At 42.6% G+C, this 19,420-nt stretch overlaps 3 protein-coding genes across 3 annotated transcripts; 2 read left to right on the top strand and 1 right to left on the bottom strand.

Moving 5' to 3' along the window:
- Positions 1-314: 314 nt before the first annotated feature.
- Positions 315-2,733, top strand: LOC106656567 (nudC domain-containing protein 3). The gene is made up of 5 exons (XM_014377624.2): positions 315-438; positions 970-1,099; positions 1,174-1,557; positions 1,633-1,830; positions 2,354-2,733. Exons 1-5 carry the CDS (start codon positions 341-343, stop codon positions 2,444-2,446), a joined length of 903 nt encoding a protein of 300 aa, XP_014233110.1. The 5' UTR covers positions 315-340; the 3' UTR covers positions 2,447-2,733.
- Positions 2,734-4,035: 1,302 nt separating this feature from the next.
- Positions 4,036-8,188, bottom strand: LOC106654710 (low-density lipoprotein receptor-related protein 2-like). Its single transcript, XM_014374710.2, has 3 exons — positions 7,581-8,188; positions 7,028-7,492; positions 4,036-6,558 (listed from the first exon to the last, which is right to left on the bottom strand). The coding sequence occupies exons 1-3, from the start codon at positions 7,630-7,632 to the stop codon at positions 4,562-4,564; spliced, it is 2,514 nt and encodes an 837-aa protein (XP_014230196.1). The 5' UTR covers positions 7,633-8,188; the 3' UTR covers positions 4,036-4,561.
- An 8,202-nt stretch (positions 8,189-16,390) lies between these two features.
- LOC106655670 (zinc finger protein OZF-like) lies at positions 16,391-17,946 on the top strand. Its single transcript, XM_014376187.2, has 3 exons — positions 16,391-16,464; positions 16,541-16,652; positions 16,735-17,946. The coding sequence occupies exons 1-3, from the start codon at positions 16,430-16,432 to the stop codon at positions 17,827-17,829; spliced, it is 1,242 nt and encodes a 413-aa protein (XP_014231673.1). The 5' UTR covers positions 16,391-16,429; the 3' UTR covers positions 17,830-17,946.
- Positions 17,947-19,420: the final 1,474 nt, after the last annotated feature.

Genomic DNA, 19,420 nt, shown 5'->3' with positions numbered 1-19,420 from the left:
GCGTTAATACTGTCTTCTGCAACTCGCACACAAGGCGCAGTGTTGACTTGCACAACTGACACACGTGAGTCGAAGCTATTTAGTATACGAGTACACAAAGAGAGAGTCTATACAATAGCAGAAAGGACCTCTTCCTTGATTCACTGATTCTCGACGCGCCGCTGTTTATCGATGCGGCTCGGCCGCAGCGGCTTCTTCGCACGGCCAGCAACAGTGGCAGCGATCACATAAACAACAATCAAAGCCACGACGATAAACGACAAGTAATAACTCAAAGACTCGCCGAGATTCGGGGTCGAATTGTCGAGCTGCATATTAATTCAAAGTCGCGTCAAACACTATGGAGGAGAGACACGACGAGATGTTCATGGAAATTCTGCGCGACGAGAAGAATTTGTCCGGCTTTCTCGATGCTTTCTGCGGTTTTCTTTACAGACGGTACGTTGCGATCTATGCTATACACACATTGACAAAGACACCAATCACACAGTTGATAATGACACTCGAGAGATGTTTTGATGCACCCCCTCGATGTCAGTGTACTTGACACTGCACGTACTCTTTGTTTATGTCACGATTTACAATCGTCGACTATTTAATTCATAAATACTGACTACGGTTTACACGTTGGCGTGTGTCGTCGTCGGCTGCGCGAATATATTTTGATACAAAAGTCGTCGTGGCGATCCCCATTCCCCGCGAGCGCGCACGGCTCATCTCTTTCTCTCTCTCTCTCGTCGGCAAGCAACATGCGCGTTATAGGCCAGCTTTACAAACGTACACACACACACACTCGTACACACATGTAGCCTAGCAGTTTCGGGCTTCCCGCGCCACTCGTTCGACGCGCGTCTCGTACGCTGCTAATCCCATTTACGTCCTGGCCTGTGGAGTACACTGGCCAGTAATTCTCAATTTCATTACTTGCAATGCACGATAATGTTCTTATCTTCTTTTTCACTTTTACAGTACGGACTTTTACGTCGAGGCAACCCCTGAAACTCGTGTGGGCTATCCGCCGGGCATCGCCGAACAGATACTCTTGACCATCTCGCGCAAGTGGCAAGACAAAAAGAAGGAATCGCAAAATCCAAAAAAAGTAAGAGAGCATACTTTTTCGAACTTTATATTACCGTAATGTATAAAATTATAGTCCATGTGTCGTTTTCTTAGGCCACAAACGATGCCGATCAAAACAAAGAATCGAAGGAGCCAACGAAAAAAAGCGAAACCGGCAGCAGCAGCAGCAGCAGCTCTACGAAAAACGAGCCAAAAAAATCGAAACTCCTGGACAAGCCGTTCACGAACTGCTACAACGGCGCGACGTACGACAATTACTCGTGGAGCCAGACGATCGGCGACATCGACTGCCTGGTCAAGGTGCCCGAGACCATCAAGAAATCCAAGCAGGTCAAGGTCGACATCAAGGCCGATTCCCTGCTGATAAAACTGTGCTCCGATGCCGGCCAGTGGGACACACACTTCGAGGGCAAGTTCAGCTTCAATATTCGTCACAACGATTCATTCTGGTGTCTCGAGCCCGGCAAGACCATCAACGTGAGTAGTAGAACATAGACTTTTATCTTGAATTTTATTATCAATAATGAAAAAAAATTTTTATTTCGGAAATAGCTGCATCTGTCAAAAGGCCAGGAGAGATGGTGGGAGAACATGCTGGAGAGCGAGCCTAAAATCGAGCTGAGCAAGATCGACTGCTCGAGGCCGATGGACGACATGACCGAGGGCGAGCAGATGAAGATCGAGGAGCTCATGTGGAATCAGCGACAAAAGGAACTCGGTTTACCCACCAGCGAGGATGCCGAGCGCAAGGTCGGTAGTATACAAGTTTACTCGACGCGTCCCTATACACTACTAATCGTTAGCGGCTCGAGGAATTAAAAAAAAACAACAAACGAATAAAAGGAAAGAAGCTGCTATAATAACGACTACTATGCTGCGACGGTGGCTCGCGACCTTGTCACGTGCGGTGGCAGAGAGTTACGCCGTGCTGCTGCAATAATTGACTTTCTCATGAGTAGCCGCACGTACACCTATATTATTATTATACACACACATACAAACAGACTACCGCGAAGTACAATGAGAGAGATATGGCATGCCCGGGGGGCGAATGATCGTAGAGACAGCCGGAGTCGGCAACAATCAAGGCGAAAAATTACTATCCTCGAGTCGCGCGTATCCTCTCTCTCTCTCTCTCTCTCTCTCTCTCGTTGTTGCCCGCGCAGCAGCAGCAGCAGCAGCAGCAGCATTACATTATAACAGCTCGTTTTGCTTTTTACCCTATACTCCCCTGTTTATCTTATACTCTCTTTTTCTTTTTTTCATGGAGCAGCGCAAAGAGGAGCAACTGCTCAAGGCATGGAACGCCGACGACTCGCCGTTCAAGGGTAAGAAGATTGATCTGTCGAAGATGCACTTCAAGTGAGACAGCAGCGGTAACGACGAATCGCGAGGCAGCCGAGGCAGAGAGCAGAAAAGATTATGCATGAATTTTGCCGCTGTGGATCGCGCGTCGTCTCTTCAACTATGCATCAACGACGACAGGAGGAGGCGACAAGTGTTTTTTTCTTCGGACGCCGTAATAATAACATTGTATAGAGTACAAACAACAGCAGTAGCCCACGTAATCGCGCTGCATCAATCTTGTAACGCATATTGTACGCACATGTATATAATACACATTTTTTCACCAGGCTTTTGTTATAACGTTAATACTGTGCGTTCGTTTTATTTATAATACGCGTGCGGCGCATAGCTGCGCGTGTTGTACATACACCTTTTACGAACTTTCCCTTCGTTGAGCGGCGTCCACGGATCGGACAACTTTCCAACGAGGTGTATTTTATGGTATATATAGATATATGTTACACGGGTATATGTGTAACGATCTCGTGTATGCGTTTGTGTGTGACTCGCGTCCGCGCGAAGGTCCCTTTACATAAGTTCGCTGCAGCTGTGCACAACCCACTCGGACCCATTGCGTCTCTGCGTATAAATATAAATTTCATGTAACATATGTATACATCGCGTATCGCTAACAATCGTTTTCACTCTCGCGCACGTGCGTACGTACGTACAAAGGATTATAAAGTCAGCGGCAGCGCGGCTTCGAGAGAAAAAGTTGCAACGATAAAACATCGTGTAGTCCAACGCGGCGGCCCTGGTAGTAGTTTTCCCTTTGGGAGCTTGAGGGGGTAATCTGCCAACTTCCTCAATAAAAACGAAAAAAAGCTTCGTCGGCAACAGCTGGTCTTCTTCTCCTTCGTCTTGTACGTTTCTCTCTATACTGCCCCCTCGAGCGAGCGCGAACTTGAATTACGAGATCGAGAGTTCGAGTCGCTCGGCGAAAGTCAATGCTGTGCAGTCTACGCTGCAGCGCATGCTGTCTTTTGCAAGAAAGAAAGACAGAAAAAACTTTCATTCGGTTCATCCTCGCTGGCGCGCGTTCGATGGGAAAGCTTAAAATACATCCAGAACAGCAGGCCATTCGTCGCGCTTCATTATCTCTCTCACTATATATATAAGAAGGTAGGGCTGTTGCTGCGGCAACTTTCATTTTGACACGTTTTTGCTCTATTCCTTCCTTTTTCGATCTCGAGCGAGAGAGCTTCGGAGAAGGTATTATTATTGTTATCGCTGTATATCGAACCTTGCTATCCTTACTCGATCACGCCCGACGGCCACGACTTTTCTTTTTTTTTTGACTCTCGAGCTATGCGTAAATACGATCTCGTCTCTCAAAGCAAACGCATACAAGCGTTTCATACAAAAAAAAACACTAAAGATTGGATTACGAGATCGAATCGCGGAGGAAAATTGAGAGAACGAGGCCGAAAATTACTTACTCCACCTGCGATTACACACATACAATATATTTAATATTTATTGTTCCTCTACACCTTGGGGATCGCGGGCGTCCGTGAACAAGTGTTAAATACAAAATCAGGTTGTGTCAGGTCAGCAGAGAAAAAGGGTATAATCCAAACTTCGGAGCAGTAAAAAACAACAAAACGATTTAAAATTATGATTCTCGTTTTTCATGATACAAACGATTGTGCGTTTAATAATAATAATTACACATATGGAGATATGTTATTTACAAATTTGGCAGCTAAAAAAAATATTTTGTAATTTACATACAAAAAAAGGTAATAATAATAAACAGTCTGAGATCGATCGTGGAACACACTTTTATATATTATGTACAAACGCGTGCGTGCGTGCAGCGCGCACAGAGGCACTCGACATTTTATAATTACAAATGACTAGTACGATCACAAGAAATATGACGATAAATGTGTGCGCTGAATATGTACAATCGTAACGAATCGGTCAGTCAATCATCCACGTTAGAGAAGGAAAAAAAAATACTCTACGGTTAAGCACCTTGTTTTGTCGCGCACGCTCACAGTTTCTCTCTCTCTCTCTATCTCACAAAATGACTAGACTCTCTCTCTCTCTCCCGTATTTACAATTTTTTTCTTTATACATTATTTATATATCGCGACGCGCGCGTCTCCTCCTCTATACATACAACTAACTAGGCGATTCCTAGAAAATCGGACGAGCCCCAGAGGTAGGGCACGCGCGGGAACGTCCAATTGTAAAAGACTCGGGCGGCCACGATCTCCGCGTAGGTCTCGAACGTGGGCGCGACGAGGCTCGTGGCGTTCGTGTCCCCGGGCTGGGTCTTGTTCAGCTGCCAGACGCCCGTGGCGTTGGCCACGTACAGCCAGTCCTCGTGCACCGACAGACTACGCACTCTCTCGATGGGTACGCGCAGCCGGCGCTCGTCGCGCCCGTTGAGATCGGTATTGACGATCCAGCGATCGTAGCGATCAGCCACGTAGTAGAGTCGATTGGCCTGGTAGTCGATGGCGACGATCTTCTCCGGATTGTAGTAGGGCAGATCGGAGGTGACGGTGGCCACCTGCGCGGCGTCGTAGAGATCGACCCGATGGACGTTGTTCTGATTGTCCCTGTCCGCGGTGAAGTAGGCCTTTCTGTGCTTGAGATCGAGCACCAGCGAGTAGGGCCGCGTGCGCAGCAGTCGCTCGGCCGGATGGAACGGTATCGTGAGGAAGTGCGACTCGTTGTAATTGAGAGTGTCGACTCGGGCGATGCTGTCGTTGTGGCCGCTCTCGCGATGCAGCGCGTGCTTGATGTAGTAGAACTGGTGGTTCTCCGTGGTGTCCACGGACAGATCGTTGATGACGTAGTTCGCCACGTCGTCCAAGCTGAAAATCTTGCTGGGCGGCTCGTCGCGGCTCACGTTCATCTTGTAGACGCTGCGGCCGTTGCTGATGAAGATCTCGTGGGTCGACGGGTCGTAATCGAAGCTCACCGCGGTGATAGCGGGAGCCTCTCGGTCTTCGCCGTCCATAGCCACGTAATCGGCGTAACTCGTCGGCCAGATGAAATCGGTAAACTGCTTCCTGGCAGGATCGATCGTCTTGGCGCGCACGTAGCCGCCCTGCAGATAGACCAGCTGGGGCCCGAGGTCGCCGCGCACGCAGCCACGGCCGTCCTCGGCCAGGCGCCAGCCGATGGCGCAGCGACAGGTCCTCGAGGCGTCCAGGGCTTTGAGGCAGAGCTGCTCGCAGCCGCCGTTGGTCCGGCCGGCGCAGGGATTCCAGCGAGTGCGCCGACGCCCACCCCAGGTACGCAGCGGGCCCGGATCGCGGAACGGCAGCTGCTCGTGGCTCGTCAGGTGCATGCAGGTGTTCTCCTTGGCCAGCTGACAGGATCTCAGCACGTTGGAGACGGGCTGATCGTGCACGGGATTGGCCACGTTGGCCACCTCGCTGCTGTATAAGGTGTCCTCGAGCACGGCCATGCTGATGACTCGCCTCGCCAGCGGTATGACGCGGGTGCGCTGGTCGCCCTCGTAGTCCGTGCGGAACACGTGATCGAAGTCGACCGACCAGAAGAGATTCTTGTACTCGACGTCGACGGCCAGCGCCGAGATGGGCGCGTTGGCCACGATCACTCGGGCATCGGCGCCGTCCATGTCGGCTCGCAGTATCTCCGACTGTCCGCGCAGAAATTCCGCGGCCACGTCGTCGGGCAGCTGCGCTCGCGAGGCTTTCGAGGGCGACTGCAGCACGAACAGCACCCCGGACTCCGGGTCGAGCTCGAGGTAGCGCGGCTCAGCGAGCTCCGACAGCAGCAGGGCGTGATAGCGGCCCGCCTGGTCCATGACGCTCAGCGTGCCGAGGTGGCGATCCACCAGGTAGATGTTGCCCGTCACGTGGTCCACCGCCAGACTGCTGGCGTTGAGCTTGCTGGTGTGCTGGATGCCGATGCGATCCTCGTCGGCCGAAACGCTATTGATGCGGGCCGGGTCGCAGCTGCCCGTCCAGAAGGTCGTGCGGTCGCGATACACGTCGAAGCTGTGCAGCCGACAGTCGGCCGGGGTGGCGAGCAGCTGGCTGAACTGGTTGCGCTCCGGATGATACGTCCAGAGGCTGTCGCGCTCGCTCTGGATCACGAGCAAACTCGAGCCCTGTATCGTCTCCTTGACCTTTATCGGTATCTCTGTCAAGACAAAATTTACCCATATATATTTTATTATTTGCTGCTAATTTATTGAATGACGAACACGCGTATATTATACGCATGACAAGAGAGTTGAGATCGTTACTCAGCTTAAGCTATAGGCAGTGATTCAACATATATCAGGGGCAATTGAACGTGATTCAAACTTGGTCAAATTTGTCGAGTGTACATAAAAAAATAAGAAAGAAAAAGAAATTATTCGGAATAAAGCAAGGTATGTACAGAAATGGAGCTTTGGCACAGCAGTAGTATTATAGCGCGGCTTATCGATCGGCAGCGTCATTTTACGAGCTCTCTTATCTCTGGCAAAAGACTCGAGAGCGGCCCGAAGAGGCATTGATAAGTCGACTCTATGCCTTATACATCGTATAGGAGGACATTCTCTTATTTCGAGCAGCAGTAAAAAAAAATATTTGGCAAAAAATTATTATATTATATTCTCTCTCACCGGTCGTCGTCGTAGTCGTCGTCGTGGAACTGCTACTACTGCTCGGATCCCAAACCGCTGCATTTCCATTACTCCCGACTGCAGCATTACCGCCATTGTTAACATTGAAGTGATACTTGGCGGCGTAATAATAGCCGAAGTAGCAGGCGGCGACCAAGCTCGGCAGGATAATGGCCAGCGAGGCCCAGCAGCAGGTCTTGTTGCAGCAGGCGCGCCGACACCTGCTCTTGCGCCTCCACGAGGCTCGCTCCTGCAGGCTCTGATGATGATATTGATTGGCTCGCAGCGACGAGTCGTGATCGTTGGCCAGGTAGACCCTCACGTGGCTTCGGTCGGCCGTGCCGGGGCTCGTGAACGTCGGCGTTCTCGGCGGCGTGCGAGCATGGTGCTGCAGAAACGGCTGCTGCTGGCCCGTTATGGCGTTGTTGCGGTTGTTGTCGTCGTCGTCGTTGCTGTCGGCGAAGACTGTTATACATGTGCACGCGCATGGACGGCGATTAATTTTTTTTAACGGCACACGTGGTATCGACGAAATTTATATATCAATACTCACAGTATATTCTCGAGCCCTCGTCGTTGGAATCAGAAGTCAATTCCGGTGACATGTTTTTTGTCGTAAAAATTTATAATAATAACACATGAACGCTTTTATACGGACAACTGGTCGAGTTGTGTTTTCTCGGCTCTTTCGTGCGCGATGATCGTGTTGCTGCGGCCGCACAATGATAATAAGATACACACTTATACAAAACAAAACAAGAGTCGTGTGCTTGCGCGCGAGAGAGAGAGAGAGAAAGACGGAGCAATAAAGGAATGGAAGAGTAAAACTGCAGAAAAAAATCTCCTTCTCCTCCTTGATAGAGGCAGAGAGAAGTGCTACAGGTCGCGACGAACGAGATCGTTCGCGCTCGGGCGCGCGCGTGTGCGAATACAATAATAACAAAAAAAGAAAGAAATAAAAGATACGCAGAAGAAGAATCGGCTGCGCTCGCACGAAAACTCGGCACAAAACTGATTAAATTATTTGTCGCCGCGGCTCTCTCGACGTCGTGGTCGTCGCCGATCGTCGTCGTCGTCGTGTGTGTCGTACATAGGATATATATCACGTACTATCCATATACGAATAAATGTTCAAGTGTGTCGTGTGTATTAGTGTGTGTGTGTGCGCGCACAAGTATGCGAATCTATATATACCGGTAGTGATTACGCGCGCGCGCCCCGCGTTTATACACACCGATACACTTTATATATATATACGAACGTACAGCGTGACGAATCTATGTGTGCGGTGGCTCTCTGCTGCGAGCAGCGATCGAGTGAGCTCGTGTGTTTCTGCGCGCCGCGAGCATATGTATAGTAGCGATATACACACACATGACTGTCGTGTGTGATAAACACCGATACATTATTTTTCTAAACGCGTGTGTGTGTGAGTGCGTGTGTATCTATCTGTCTCGCTCGAAATAATATTCTTTTCCTTATCTCGCGCGGTATATATATATACGGAGCATGCGGCGAGCGAGCGAACTCCAAAGTAGTCGTCCTCGGCATTGCTGCGCGTAGTAGCGCCTTAATATATACATATTTCGCGAATATATATACGAGCGATTGTGTGCAAGCGTTTATATATAGAGGTGTACTTATGATATACACATCTGTAGAGAAAGAGAGACATCGACGCATTCGACGCGATGATTTTATATAAATTCGAGTGTGCAAGTATAGGTGAGGTTCGTCATCGCGCGATTCGGTGCACACACACAATTGCCTCGAAACGTTTATAATTTTATATTGTTTAAATATACTTATCTCTCTGTTTCTCTCGAATTCCGGTGCGCGAAATTGCATTCGATTGACGCGACGTCTCTCAGCTCGTGTTGTTACTTTATAATAAAGACATCGTGCGATGATAAAAAAAAAACAAGAAAATTTACGGGCCTTGGAAAATTCGCGATGCCGAGGTTTCGATCGGTATATAATACATATAAAAATAATTGCATATAATCGCTTAAATTGGCGCAGTTTGCGAGAGGGGAAAAAAAGGAGCGATTCCGTCGTTGGTGTATACCTTACAATGTGTGTTTCTTTGTTGCGAACTCACGTTTATCTCTCGTTATATCGGCAACGACGACGACGACAACTTCTACCGCGTAATAATAGGCAGAAAAGGGAAGGGATTACAAATGAGTCACTCGAACTTTTGCTCCGTTTTTTTTTGCTTTTCCCCTCGGAATCTTGATCGTTCATTCATTCATTTTTATGCGCGCACTTGTTACGACTGTGATTTCTCGTTGACACCGAAAGATCGATTACGAAGAGTAAAATTAAATTATCTCGTGACTGTGTCAATGTAACATATTAATTCATCGACTCACGCGATGCATCTGTTTGAAACTGAATTAATCTCCATTAAAAGTGTACCATTTTTATAGTCGAAATGACGTGTAAATGCATGCACAATATGAGATTATTTATTTCGATGATCGTGTGCGTATCATTTATAGGAGAATCAAAACCATTTTTTCCTTTTAAGTATTTATTTGAATAACAAGAAAAATCTATGTAATAATATGTACATAATGATATGTATAAAATGCTACAAATATGCATATCGCTATCGCGAGCTTTGGTCTGTAGCCGCCAAGCATATATGCCACAAATCTTCGTTCATTAGCCGATCGAAGATCTTTTTACAGCAAACAATCGGTAGCTCGTAGTGCGTCAACTGCGCGAAAAATTCCAATGCCCAATGCCGAAAAAAACCTCTCGATAGTTTTTCGACCAGATGCACACCAGAATCCTTGCCATTGTGTCGCGGAATGATCGGTTGCGAGCGGGCGAACTCGTAGTAGTCCGTAAATGTGAGACGTTTTGCCGCCTCTTCGGGTTTCAACCGGACCAAGTCGTAGAGCGACAGGTCTGGAATTATTATTAACTTTTTCATCTCTTTGTCTTCGTAACCAAATTTGTTTTGACGCCAACGTTGAACGGGATTCACCGACTTCTCGAACAATCCGTATTTGGCGAAAAATTTCATTATCGTCAGGGCGTCGCTCTCGTTCAATTCGTATCCTTTTTTCTCGAGATGTTCAACAATGATCATAGAGCTAGATGCTAGTTTCAATTTAAAATTAGACTGGTTTTCAGCACCCTGCACTTTCAGTCCCTCGACAAAGTAACCCTCGTGCGGGAAAACAAAGCCTGACAGATCGGCGCCGTGATTCAAGAGTACATTGACAGTTTTCGGCAAAAGATTCGCCACTGCCAGTTGCAGCGGTGTCCAGCCGTTCTTGTCGCGGGCGTCGACCCACACCGACCGATGTTTTTCGTCGCTGATCTCGAAGAATAGCTCTGCCACGTCGTCGTTATATTTTCTCTCGCAAATGAGATGCAGGGGAGTCGATCCGTCCTTGCTAGCCAAATTCGGATCGGCGTTTCTCCTCAGCAGTAATTCGGCCAGCTTCTTTTTACCGGATTGCAATGCCAGGTGCAACGGCGCGTTACCGAACTTGCTCCAGGCATCGACTCGCACCGGCAGATATTTTTCATCGCTGAGCTCGAACAACATCTTCGCCAAGTCGTCGTCGTCGCTGCTCAAACAAATCACGTGCAGCGCAGTCGATCCCGCCGCATTGGCTAAATTCGGGTTCGCGCCGTGTCTCAGCAGCAACGCGGCCACCTGCTTGTGGCCGCCGGCGAGAGCCAAATGCAGCGGCGGATCGATCGACTTTGGCACGAGAAGATTGGGATCAACCTGGCCGAGTTCGAGGAACTTCTGGACCGCGTCCTCGCAGCCAAACTGGCAGGCTATGTGGAAATGCGACAGTCCGTACTCGTCGATGTAGTTCACGTCGAATCTGTCGTATATTTCAAAAAGCTCGTAAACCACGATATTCATTATTGGGAGCAAGATTCTAGATGCATGGTGCACTGGAGTAGTGCGACGCGGCGATGGTTTGAAGTCTTCGTCAACTGAGACTACGTCCTTGTAGCAACTGTGAGCTACGAACCCGATGAATCGTTTTCCTAGTTCAAAATAACCTCGTTTTATATAATTTATTGAATCCGTAAGAAGACGCTCGATCTCTTCGGGCCGAAAAATTTCACGAAGATCTGGGTATTGTCCCTTCCAATCCCTGATCGAAGGGTCAAGTTTTTGACAGAAAAATTCATGCCGCTCTTCTTCGATCTCCCAATCGAAATCTTGTCGATAGGACCTAATGTCATCTACTTTTATTAGGTTTTCCAAAATTATATCGAATTCGTCGTCGGACGTAGACATTATGATGCGCACACACACACGCACACACACGCAGAAATACTATCGCTTACAAATTAAGATATTTTTAAACTTTTTTTACAAAAAAAATCACTTGCTGCAGAAGAAGCTGCGATATTTTTTCGTTGTTCGCGCTGCGGCGTCGTGATGTTAACTGACTTTAGAAAAGAGAGTCGTTCAATATTCGGTAACAATTATAAAAAGCAAAAGTCCAGCGCAGTGGGGGTCGCTCGTGTACGAGATATGCGGCAATAATAACAGTAGCATACGGCTCGGGATAGAATAACGACCCTACTTAATCTTCGCTGAATTTATGATTTTTAATCGTTACCGAATTAAGTGACTCTGACTGTGAGAGTCATTAGATCAAGCTACTATAAAAACTCGACTTTTCACAAAAATATCGGGTACCTTTAAATGCGAGTGCTCGACTCGAATTTGAGAAAAAAATTTTCTTTTCATTTAAATGACATGGAAACTATGCAAAATTAAATAATACGAGACATTCAAAATTACTGCAAATATAGTTATCGACATCATGAGCTTTGGCCTGTAGCTGCCAAGTACATACGATATAATTCGTCATTTATCAACCGTTCGAAGATTATTTCACAGCGGAGAATCGGCAGATGATAGATAGCACGTCAGCTGTAAGAAAGAATTCAGTGCCCAACGTCTAAAAAAAACTTTTCGATTTTTTCACGCTCTGATGCAAGGCACGAACTTCACTTATAGGCCAATTTTTTCAAGCTAGACAATTCAACATTTTTATTTTGGTGAACCTGCCGTGAAGAGCCTTTGTGTCTGATCTCATTGCACTAAGAGTCAATAGCCAAAACTTTTGTGCCATAAAAATTTATTCGAGCCACTCGGCCAACAGTCCAGTTTCTCAAGGGATAATCTTATCAACTCTATGAAAATTTTGAATAGAATAACTAGAAACTTCCTACACACTGTGCACGCACAAATCATACTCAATCACCTTATTAAGAATTTGAAAACTCGCGTTAAATGCATTAGAAACGACTAATCGCAATACATTCATTTCAAAAACTTTTGAAAATTTTGGTAAGAATTGTTCACCCGTATCTGGTGTAGTCTCCTTGTAAGTTGAGACCATTGTTTGCAGTCGAAAGTAAACTACTCAAAGTTATTGGTGTTAACCCGGAGTCGTATTCTTAAAGAAAGAAAAACTTTTACATAATAAATTTGGGTTAACAACTTTATAAATGCAGAAATTCACAAAAAATCTAGTATAAATCTGTGGTGATAAAGTTTCGAAAGATGGTCATCATTGGGAACTACATTCAACATTGAACGATCTAGTATAGGAAACTTGCATAGGCGTTTCGTAAACTCGATAAATGATGTCTTGCGATAAACTGCTGGGAATAAGACATACGTTTATGTGGAGATCGTTTTTGAGGCAGTGCAGTGTATTCCAACTTGAATTTATCGATAGTGCATCAAAAACACATAATAAGATCACACAACTTCCACTACGCGCTACAGTCTTGGGGCACAAAATTCATCAGTATTGGGCGATAAAGTGTTACAATGAGTTGCCACCAGCTTGCTAGAGCCTGGACCAATGACTACATAGATAATTAAAAAAAAAGATCATAATCCATGAAATAATTCTCATATTTACATTAAAGGTCTCATTAGAGGTCAAAAATGTTGATATCGACTTGAAACGCGTATACGCGTTTGTATGCATACATTTGTTTGCTTGTATACATACGCACATTGTTAGTGGTGGATTAAAAAATGTGCCGCACTCACGTAAATGTTAAATTATTGCTCACGTAATTTGAAAAGCATTGATATAAGATTTTGAATTGATAAAAGTACTAAGAAGTGAAAAAAACCATTATGATATCTTTTACTAATTTCAAAGACACGTGTAGAAAGCAATTTTTATTGAAATTTTAGAAAAACGTACGCATTTACAATTGTCGATCATGTTTTTTTCTCGTGTCATGGTGGCATCTTTGGTACAAAGATAAAGACCATTTTCGTCCAAATTTCTTCTCGCATTTATTGCATACGTAATCTTAACAACCCTGGTGGACTGTCTGTTGGTGTCTAATTAAGTTAGTTTTTTGTCCGAATTTTCTCTCTTTCGTATGCAAAATCTTTACGACCTTCGTGTACTATCCTTTGATGGTCGAGCAACTGTGATTTGAATCCAAATTTCTTCTCGCAATAGTGGCATGTAAAATCTTTGCGACCTTCGTGGACTGCTTTTTGATGCTCAATCAAACGCGAATTTCTTCCAAATTTCTTTTCGCACTTGTCGCACGCGAAATCTTTGCGACCTTCATGTACTGTTTTTTGGTGATTCAACAAATCTGATTTTTGTCCAAATTTCTTCTCGCACTTGTCACATGCGTAATCTTTACGACCATCATGGACTATTGTTATATGAAAGAGTAAATTCTGTTTATTTCTAAATTTCTTACCGCAATTTTCACAGAAATAATCTTTGAAGACTTTGAAGGTGAGATCTTTGCAACCATCGTGTACTATCCTTTGGTGCTCCAACAAATTTGATTTGCATCCAAATTTTTCCTCACAATTGTCACATGTGAAATCTTTCCGACCTTCATGGGCTGTTTTAATGTGCAAGAGTAAATTACGTTTTCGTCCGAATTTCTTTTGGCAATAGTCGCATGCATAATCCTTGTGACCCTCGTGTACTGTCTTTATGTGTAAGAATAAATTAGATTTTTGTCCGAATTTCTTCTCGCACATGTCACATGTGAAATCTCTGCGACCGTCGTGTACTATTTTTTGGTGTCTAATAAAATTTCTTCGATCTCCAAATTTCTTCTTGCATTTGTCGCAAGCAAAATCTCTGCGACCTTCATGTACTGCCCTTTGATGATTTAACATATCTGATTTTCGTGTAAATTTCTTCTCGCATTTGTCGCATGCAAAATCTTTGCAACCTTCGTGAACTGTCTTTTGGTGCCTAATCAAATGCGTTTTTTGTCCGAATTTCTTCTCACACTTGTGGCATGCGAAATCTTTTCGACCCTGATGGACTGTTCTCAGGTGTAAGAGCAAATGCGATTTTCGTGTAAATTTCTTTTCGCACTGGTCGCATGCAAAATCTTTGCGACCGTCATGGACTCTTGTTACATGCAAGAGCAAATTCCGTTTATTTCTAAATTTCTTCCCGCAATTTTTACAGAAGTCATCTTTGAAGTCTTCTGATTTTTTTCCAACAGTCTGCTCAAGACTATCACAAGTGGAATCTTTACGATCGTCATGTACTCTCTTTATGTGTAAAAGCAATCTATGTTTAGTATCAAATCTTTTCGCGCATAGTTCACACAAATACTTTTTGAATACTTCATGGAATATTTTGTTGTGTTTGAGTAAACTTGATTTATTTTCAAATTTCCTCTCGCACTTGTCGCATATGAAATCTTCGCGATCTTTGTGTACTAATTTTTGGTGCGAAAACAAACTCGATTTTTTCACAAATTTCTTTTCGCATATGTCACACGAAAAATCTTTGCAGCCTTTGTGTTCTGATATTTGGTGTCTACTCAAATGACTTCGAAACTTAAATTTCTTCTCGCACTCGTCGCACGAGTAATCTTTTTGTTCATTATGAATTGTGTTTCGATGTGATAACATACTTGATTCTAGTGTAAATGCTTCCTGACAAATATCACAAATACATTTTGGGTCGTCTGAAACAACCATGTTGTTTTCACTTAAATTGTCATTTGAGGCCATATCCTCAGATTTTTTCTTACTTTTATCCATTTTGGAGCTAGAAATAAATTATTTATCCTTGTATTTAGTGTCCCGGAAATCGAATAAGTAAAATTTATCTGTTAGTATTATGGCTTGTTTCTTGGGGAAAGACAACATTTAAACTAATTTATTTTCACTACAGCCTTGATAAATGTGTCTAGCGACGATGTGAAAATCATTTATGATCATATTGTTTACTATTAAGGTACCCGATTTATTAAGAGGTGCGGTAGCACCTAGCCGGCAAAGTATAAAAAATATTTTTTTAAATAAGTTATAAGAAAAAAATATTTTCTTATCCGTTCATAGATTATCCTTATAAAATTTGAACAAATTGAAATTTCTAATAAGGTAAAGATTTCTCTCAGGAATTGTATAACCTTCTAAATCTAAATACTTTCAAAAAAACTCTCGACAGGTAATATTGAGTTCACACAAAAAACATCGAGTAAATAGATTTTTACACACATATATAATATTGAATTATTTTAATATTCATTTTAAAATTTGTCGCCCTCACTACCATCGTGTAGCAAAATTTCGGAGTGGTGTAGGTATAAACTGTGCACTGTATAATTCATAAACATTCTCATCAATTAGTGAAGCTCACCGTGCATCAAACTCTCGTACTTTTCCCTTATTAACTAAAGTCCTTTTGCGAAACGATTTAGAATAATACATATCATATTCTTGTACTAGAGCAGCAATTTTTGTTAGAAAAAAATCGATATTACGATGCAAGCGTGCCACGCATCTGCTTCGCGAATCGAATTGGTCGATGACATTCTCAGGCCAAGATGCTACCAAAAAATACGTAGGTTTTTCCCTTTTTTATAAGCGCAAACAACGGCTCATCTTTTTTGCTCTCAATCTCGTGTTGTGTCTCGTTGGGAATAACATTTATACGTTGGCTAATCGGAGCTACTGTACGTATAATGCGCGTCAAAAGTCCTCGCGCGAGACGCGTGCACGAATAATCGTTTTTCTCCGAGAAAACTAAAATGCGCTTAAAATTAAATGACCTTTATACTTAACTTCATTGCGAGCGTTCAATTATTAAAACATCTTTTTTTCATCATCGTAGATGTTAAAACGCAAACTCTGCTTTTTCTTAAGATCATTTTTCAAAATGTTTAAGTTTTACTTTTGATAAAATATAATTTATAGAAAAATCTTTGTAGTTTATTGCCAGAATCAAAAATATAGTTCTTTGAATAATATACGATGATTTAGTGTTGATTTGTTTACACTCGTCATGATTTGTAAACATTATCAAATTTGAATTGACTAGTTTCATCTGTAACATCGTTGCGGAAGATCAGTCGTTAACCACGTTCTAAGTGAGGAAAATGGAACCAATTACTACATTGAATTGCGCTGTCAAGTAATTTCTACTTTATGACAATTTAAGTATGTAAAATATTATTACATAATACCTAATCGGGTTGAAATTATTACAGAGTGAAGGAGGAATCTTGCGATTCGTCGCTAACTGAAAATAATGATGAAATAATTGACAAGACACCGGATTTCAAAACTTTTCAATTTTCCAAATTTTTTCAAGATAATCCAGTAAGAATTTATTGTTATGCGTAACAGATATTACAATTGTGATTCATGAAAAATTTTAAACGCACTTTTTATGTTGTTACAGACACCTATCCTTCAGAAATGTGTCGGAAATCATGAAAGTGTACTTAATAATGACGTGAAAATCGAATTTGAGTGTGAATGGGTAAAACCTAACTTGGTACTCAAAAAAATTGACGAATATTCGCAAAGCCAATGGCAGGATATGAAGAGTGGCTACAATTATGAAACTCAAAATAAAATCAAAGTGGAAACTGAAGGGATTGTTAAAAAAGAGTTTTTTAACGACGAGGCACTCAAATTACATTTTGACTCTGAACTCAGCGAACAGAATGAAAAAAGAAATTTATCCAATGAGTTTGGTCATAAACATAAATGCAAAACTCACATAGATACGACGTGTGGTATTTGCGGTAAGACATTCACACGGACGGGTAGTCTCAAGACTCACATCGATACGGTGCATATGGGTACTAAACATGCATGTGATTTGTGTGAAAAGACATTCACACTAAAAAGCAGTCTCAAAATCCACATCGATTCGGTGCACAAAGGTGTCAAACATGCATGTAACGTATGTGGAAAGACATTCACACAAAAAAGTAGTCTCAAGACCCACGTCGATACGGTGCATATAGGTACTAAACATGCATGTTATGCGTGTGAAGAGAAATTCTCATATAAGAAAAATCTCAATGAACACATTGATATGGTGCACAAAGGTGTGAAATATGTATGTGATACATGTGGAAAGTCATTCAAACAAAAGAGCCATCTCAAAACCCACATCGATACAAAACACAAAGGTGTCAAACATGCATGTAACGTATGTGGAAAGACATTCACACAAAAAAGTAGTCTCAAGACCCACGTCGATACGCTGCATATAGGTACTAAACATGTATGTGATGTGTGTGAAATGAAATTTTCGTACAAGAGTGTTCTAAAAACTCATATTGATACAGTGCACAAAGGTGTCAAACATGTATGTGATGTGTGTGAAAAGAAATTCTCATGTAAGAGGTATCTAAAAAAACACATTGATAAAGTTCATAATGCTACTAAACATACATGTGATGTTTGCGGAAAGGTGTTCGCTCACAAGTTCAGTCTCAAAGCTCACGTCAATATGGCACATCGCTCACGCATTATAACCTAATAAATGTAAAAAAATTAATGTTCAATCGTGTACAAAATTACGAAGTATGATTTATTAATTTGTTCAAGAGATTGATTTGACAATTTTTATGTATGATGTTATTTGTCATCTCATGACATGTAAAAAGAACTGACTTGCAAGTATAAAAAATTCAAGAAATTCTTTTTGAAAAGAAAGAGTCTGTTTGAATCAATCTAAATTTAAATATCATAATCAAAATGTTTTTTATAGAGACAAAGAGTGAGGGAGAAAGAGAGATAAATTTAAACGAGGTATAAAGGTGCAAAAAAGAACATGTGGTAACGAGAAAAGCATAAATACGACAACTTTGGCAAGCGCGCAATTTTATACCATTTAAACATACATACGGAGACATACCCGCGTAAAAAAAATTCACGTTTCGCGAAACTTTTGCGAAACTTAAAATCCGCAAGTTGATCTAAACTTCATATGAACTTTGGGCCATGAGACTCGCCAAACTTTGATTTCGGTGACTTCTAGTAGTGCAAGTTTGGCGAAACTTTCGCGATAGTTTCGCGAAAGTTTAATTTTCATTTCAAGCATTAATGAATAATAAAAAAAATTATTCATTTCTTAGCTTCCAGTGTAGGCTTAATGAAGAATTAGATAATCGATTAAAACTTCGCAGGCATTTAAAAGATTTTTTTGTGTTAAAGATTTTTTTGAGAGAGTCCGCGGGTAGGATTTGAACCTGGTTCCTTGAGAGTGGGAGTCGTGAACGGTACCAATTGAGCCATGTGCGTAATTTACGTCGGACACAAAAATAAGATATTTATGAAAAAGTTATTATTGAAGCTGAAAACCAATAAAAAGCCAAATCAGACATTCATTAATTGTAATTTATAGTAATTTTTTAGTTTTTTATAAATATTTACGATTTTTCATATAAACAATTTTTGTTCGGGACATGCTACACTACTCAACAAAAGTATTGAAAAAAAAGTTTCATCAAAATGTTGTCAATTTTCAAATGCTTCTATCTATCTTTGTCTATATTCATCGTATCGAGACGAACTTTTTTTTGATTTCTTGGAAAAAAGTTCCAAGTTACAAAAAGCAAAGTTTAGCGAGTTGTATGAACGAAAGTTCGTACGAAGTGTATATTAACTGTGCGGAATGCAGAAATTTACGCAAAATGTACATTAAGTTTCGCGAAACTTTTGCTATCAATGGCTCTACGAAGATGTTAGTTTGGTGAGTCGTTTGGGCCAAGGTTTCTACAAAGTTTATATGAGTTTTACGGAATGTCTCGCAAAACTTATGCGAAACTTTCGCCAAACTTGCACAATCAATGAGTCCATGAAAACGTAAGTTTGGCAGAGTCTCACGGGCCAAAGTTCATATGAAGTTCATATAAATTCGGCAAAATCGCCAAACTTAAAAAAAGTTCCGCGAAACCTAAATTTTTTTACGCGGGTAATTACACGACAAAAACACACTGCACATATTTATACATAGTTTGCAGAGCAACCAAACTCGCAATTCATAAGTGCCATGGCATATCTCGCGTCGAGTATAATTTTCACGCGACAAATTTGTGATTTTTTTCGTGCCTGCCTCGTCGTGCCCA

This window comes from Trichogramma pretiosum, unplaced genomic scaffold (genome assembly GCF_000599845.2).
Source record: "Trichogramma pretiosum strain Unisexual culture from Peru unplaced genomic scaffold, Tpre_2.0 scaffold1, whole genome shotgun sequence".
Taxonomy (NCBI): domain Eukaryota; kingdom Metazoa; phylum Arthropoda; class Insecta; order Hymenoptera; family Trichogrammatidae; genus Trichogramma; species Trichogramma pretiosum.
This window is presented reverse-complemented; position numbering and strand designations above follow the sequence as displayed.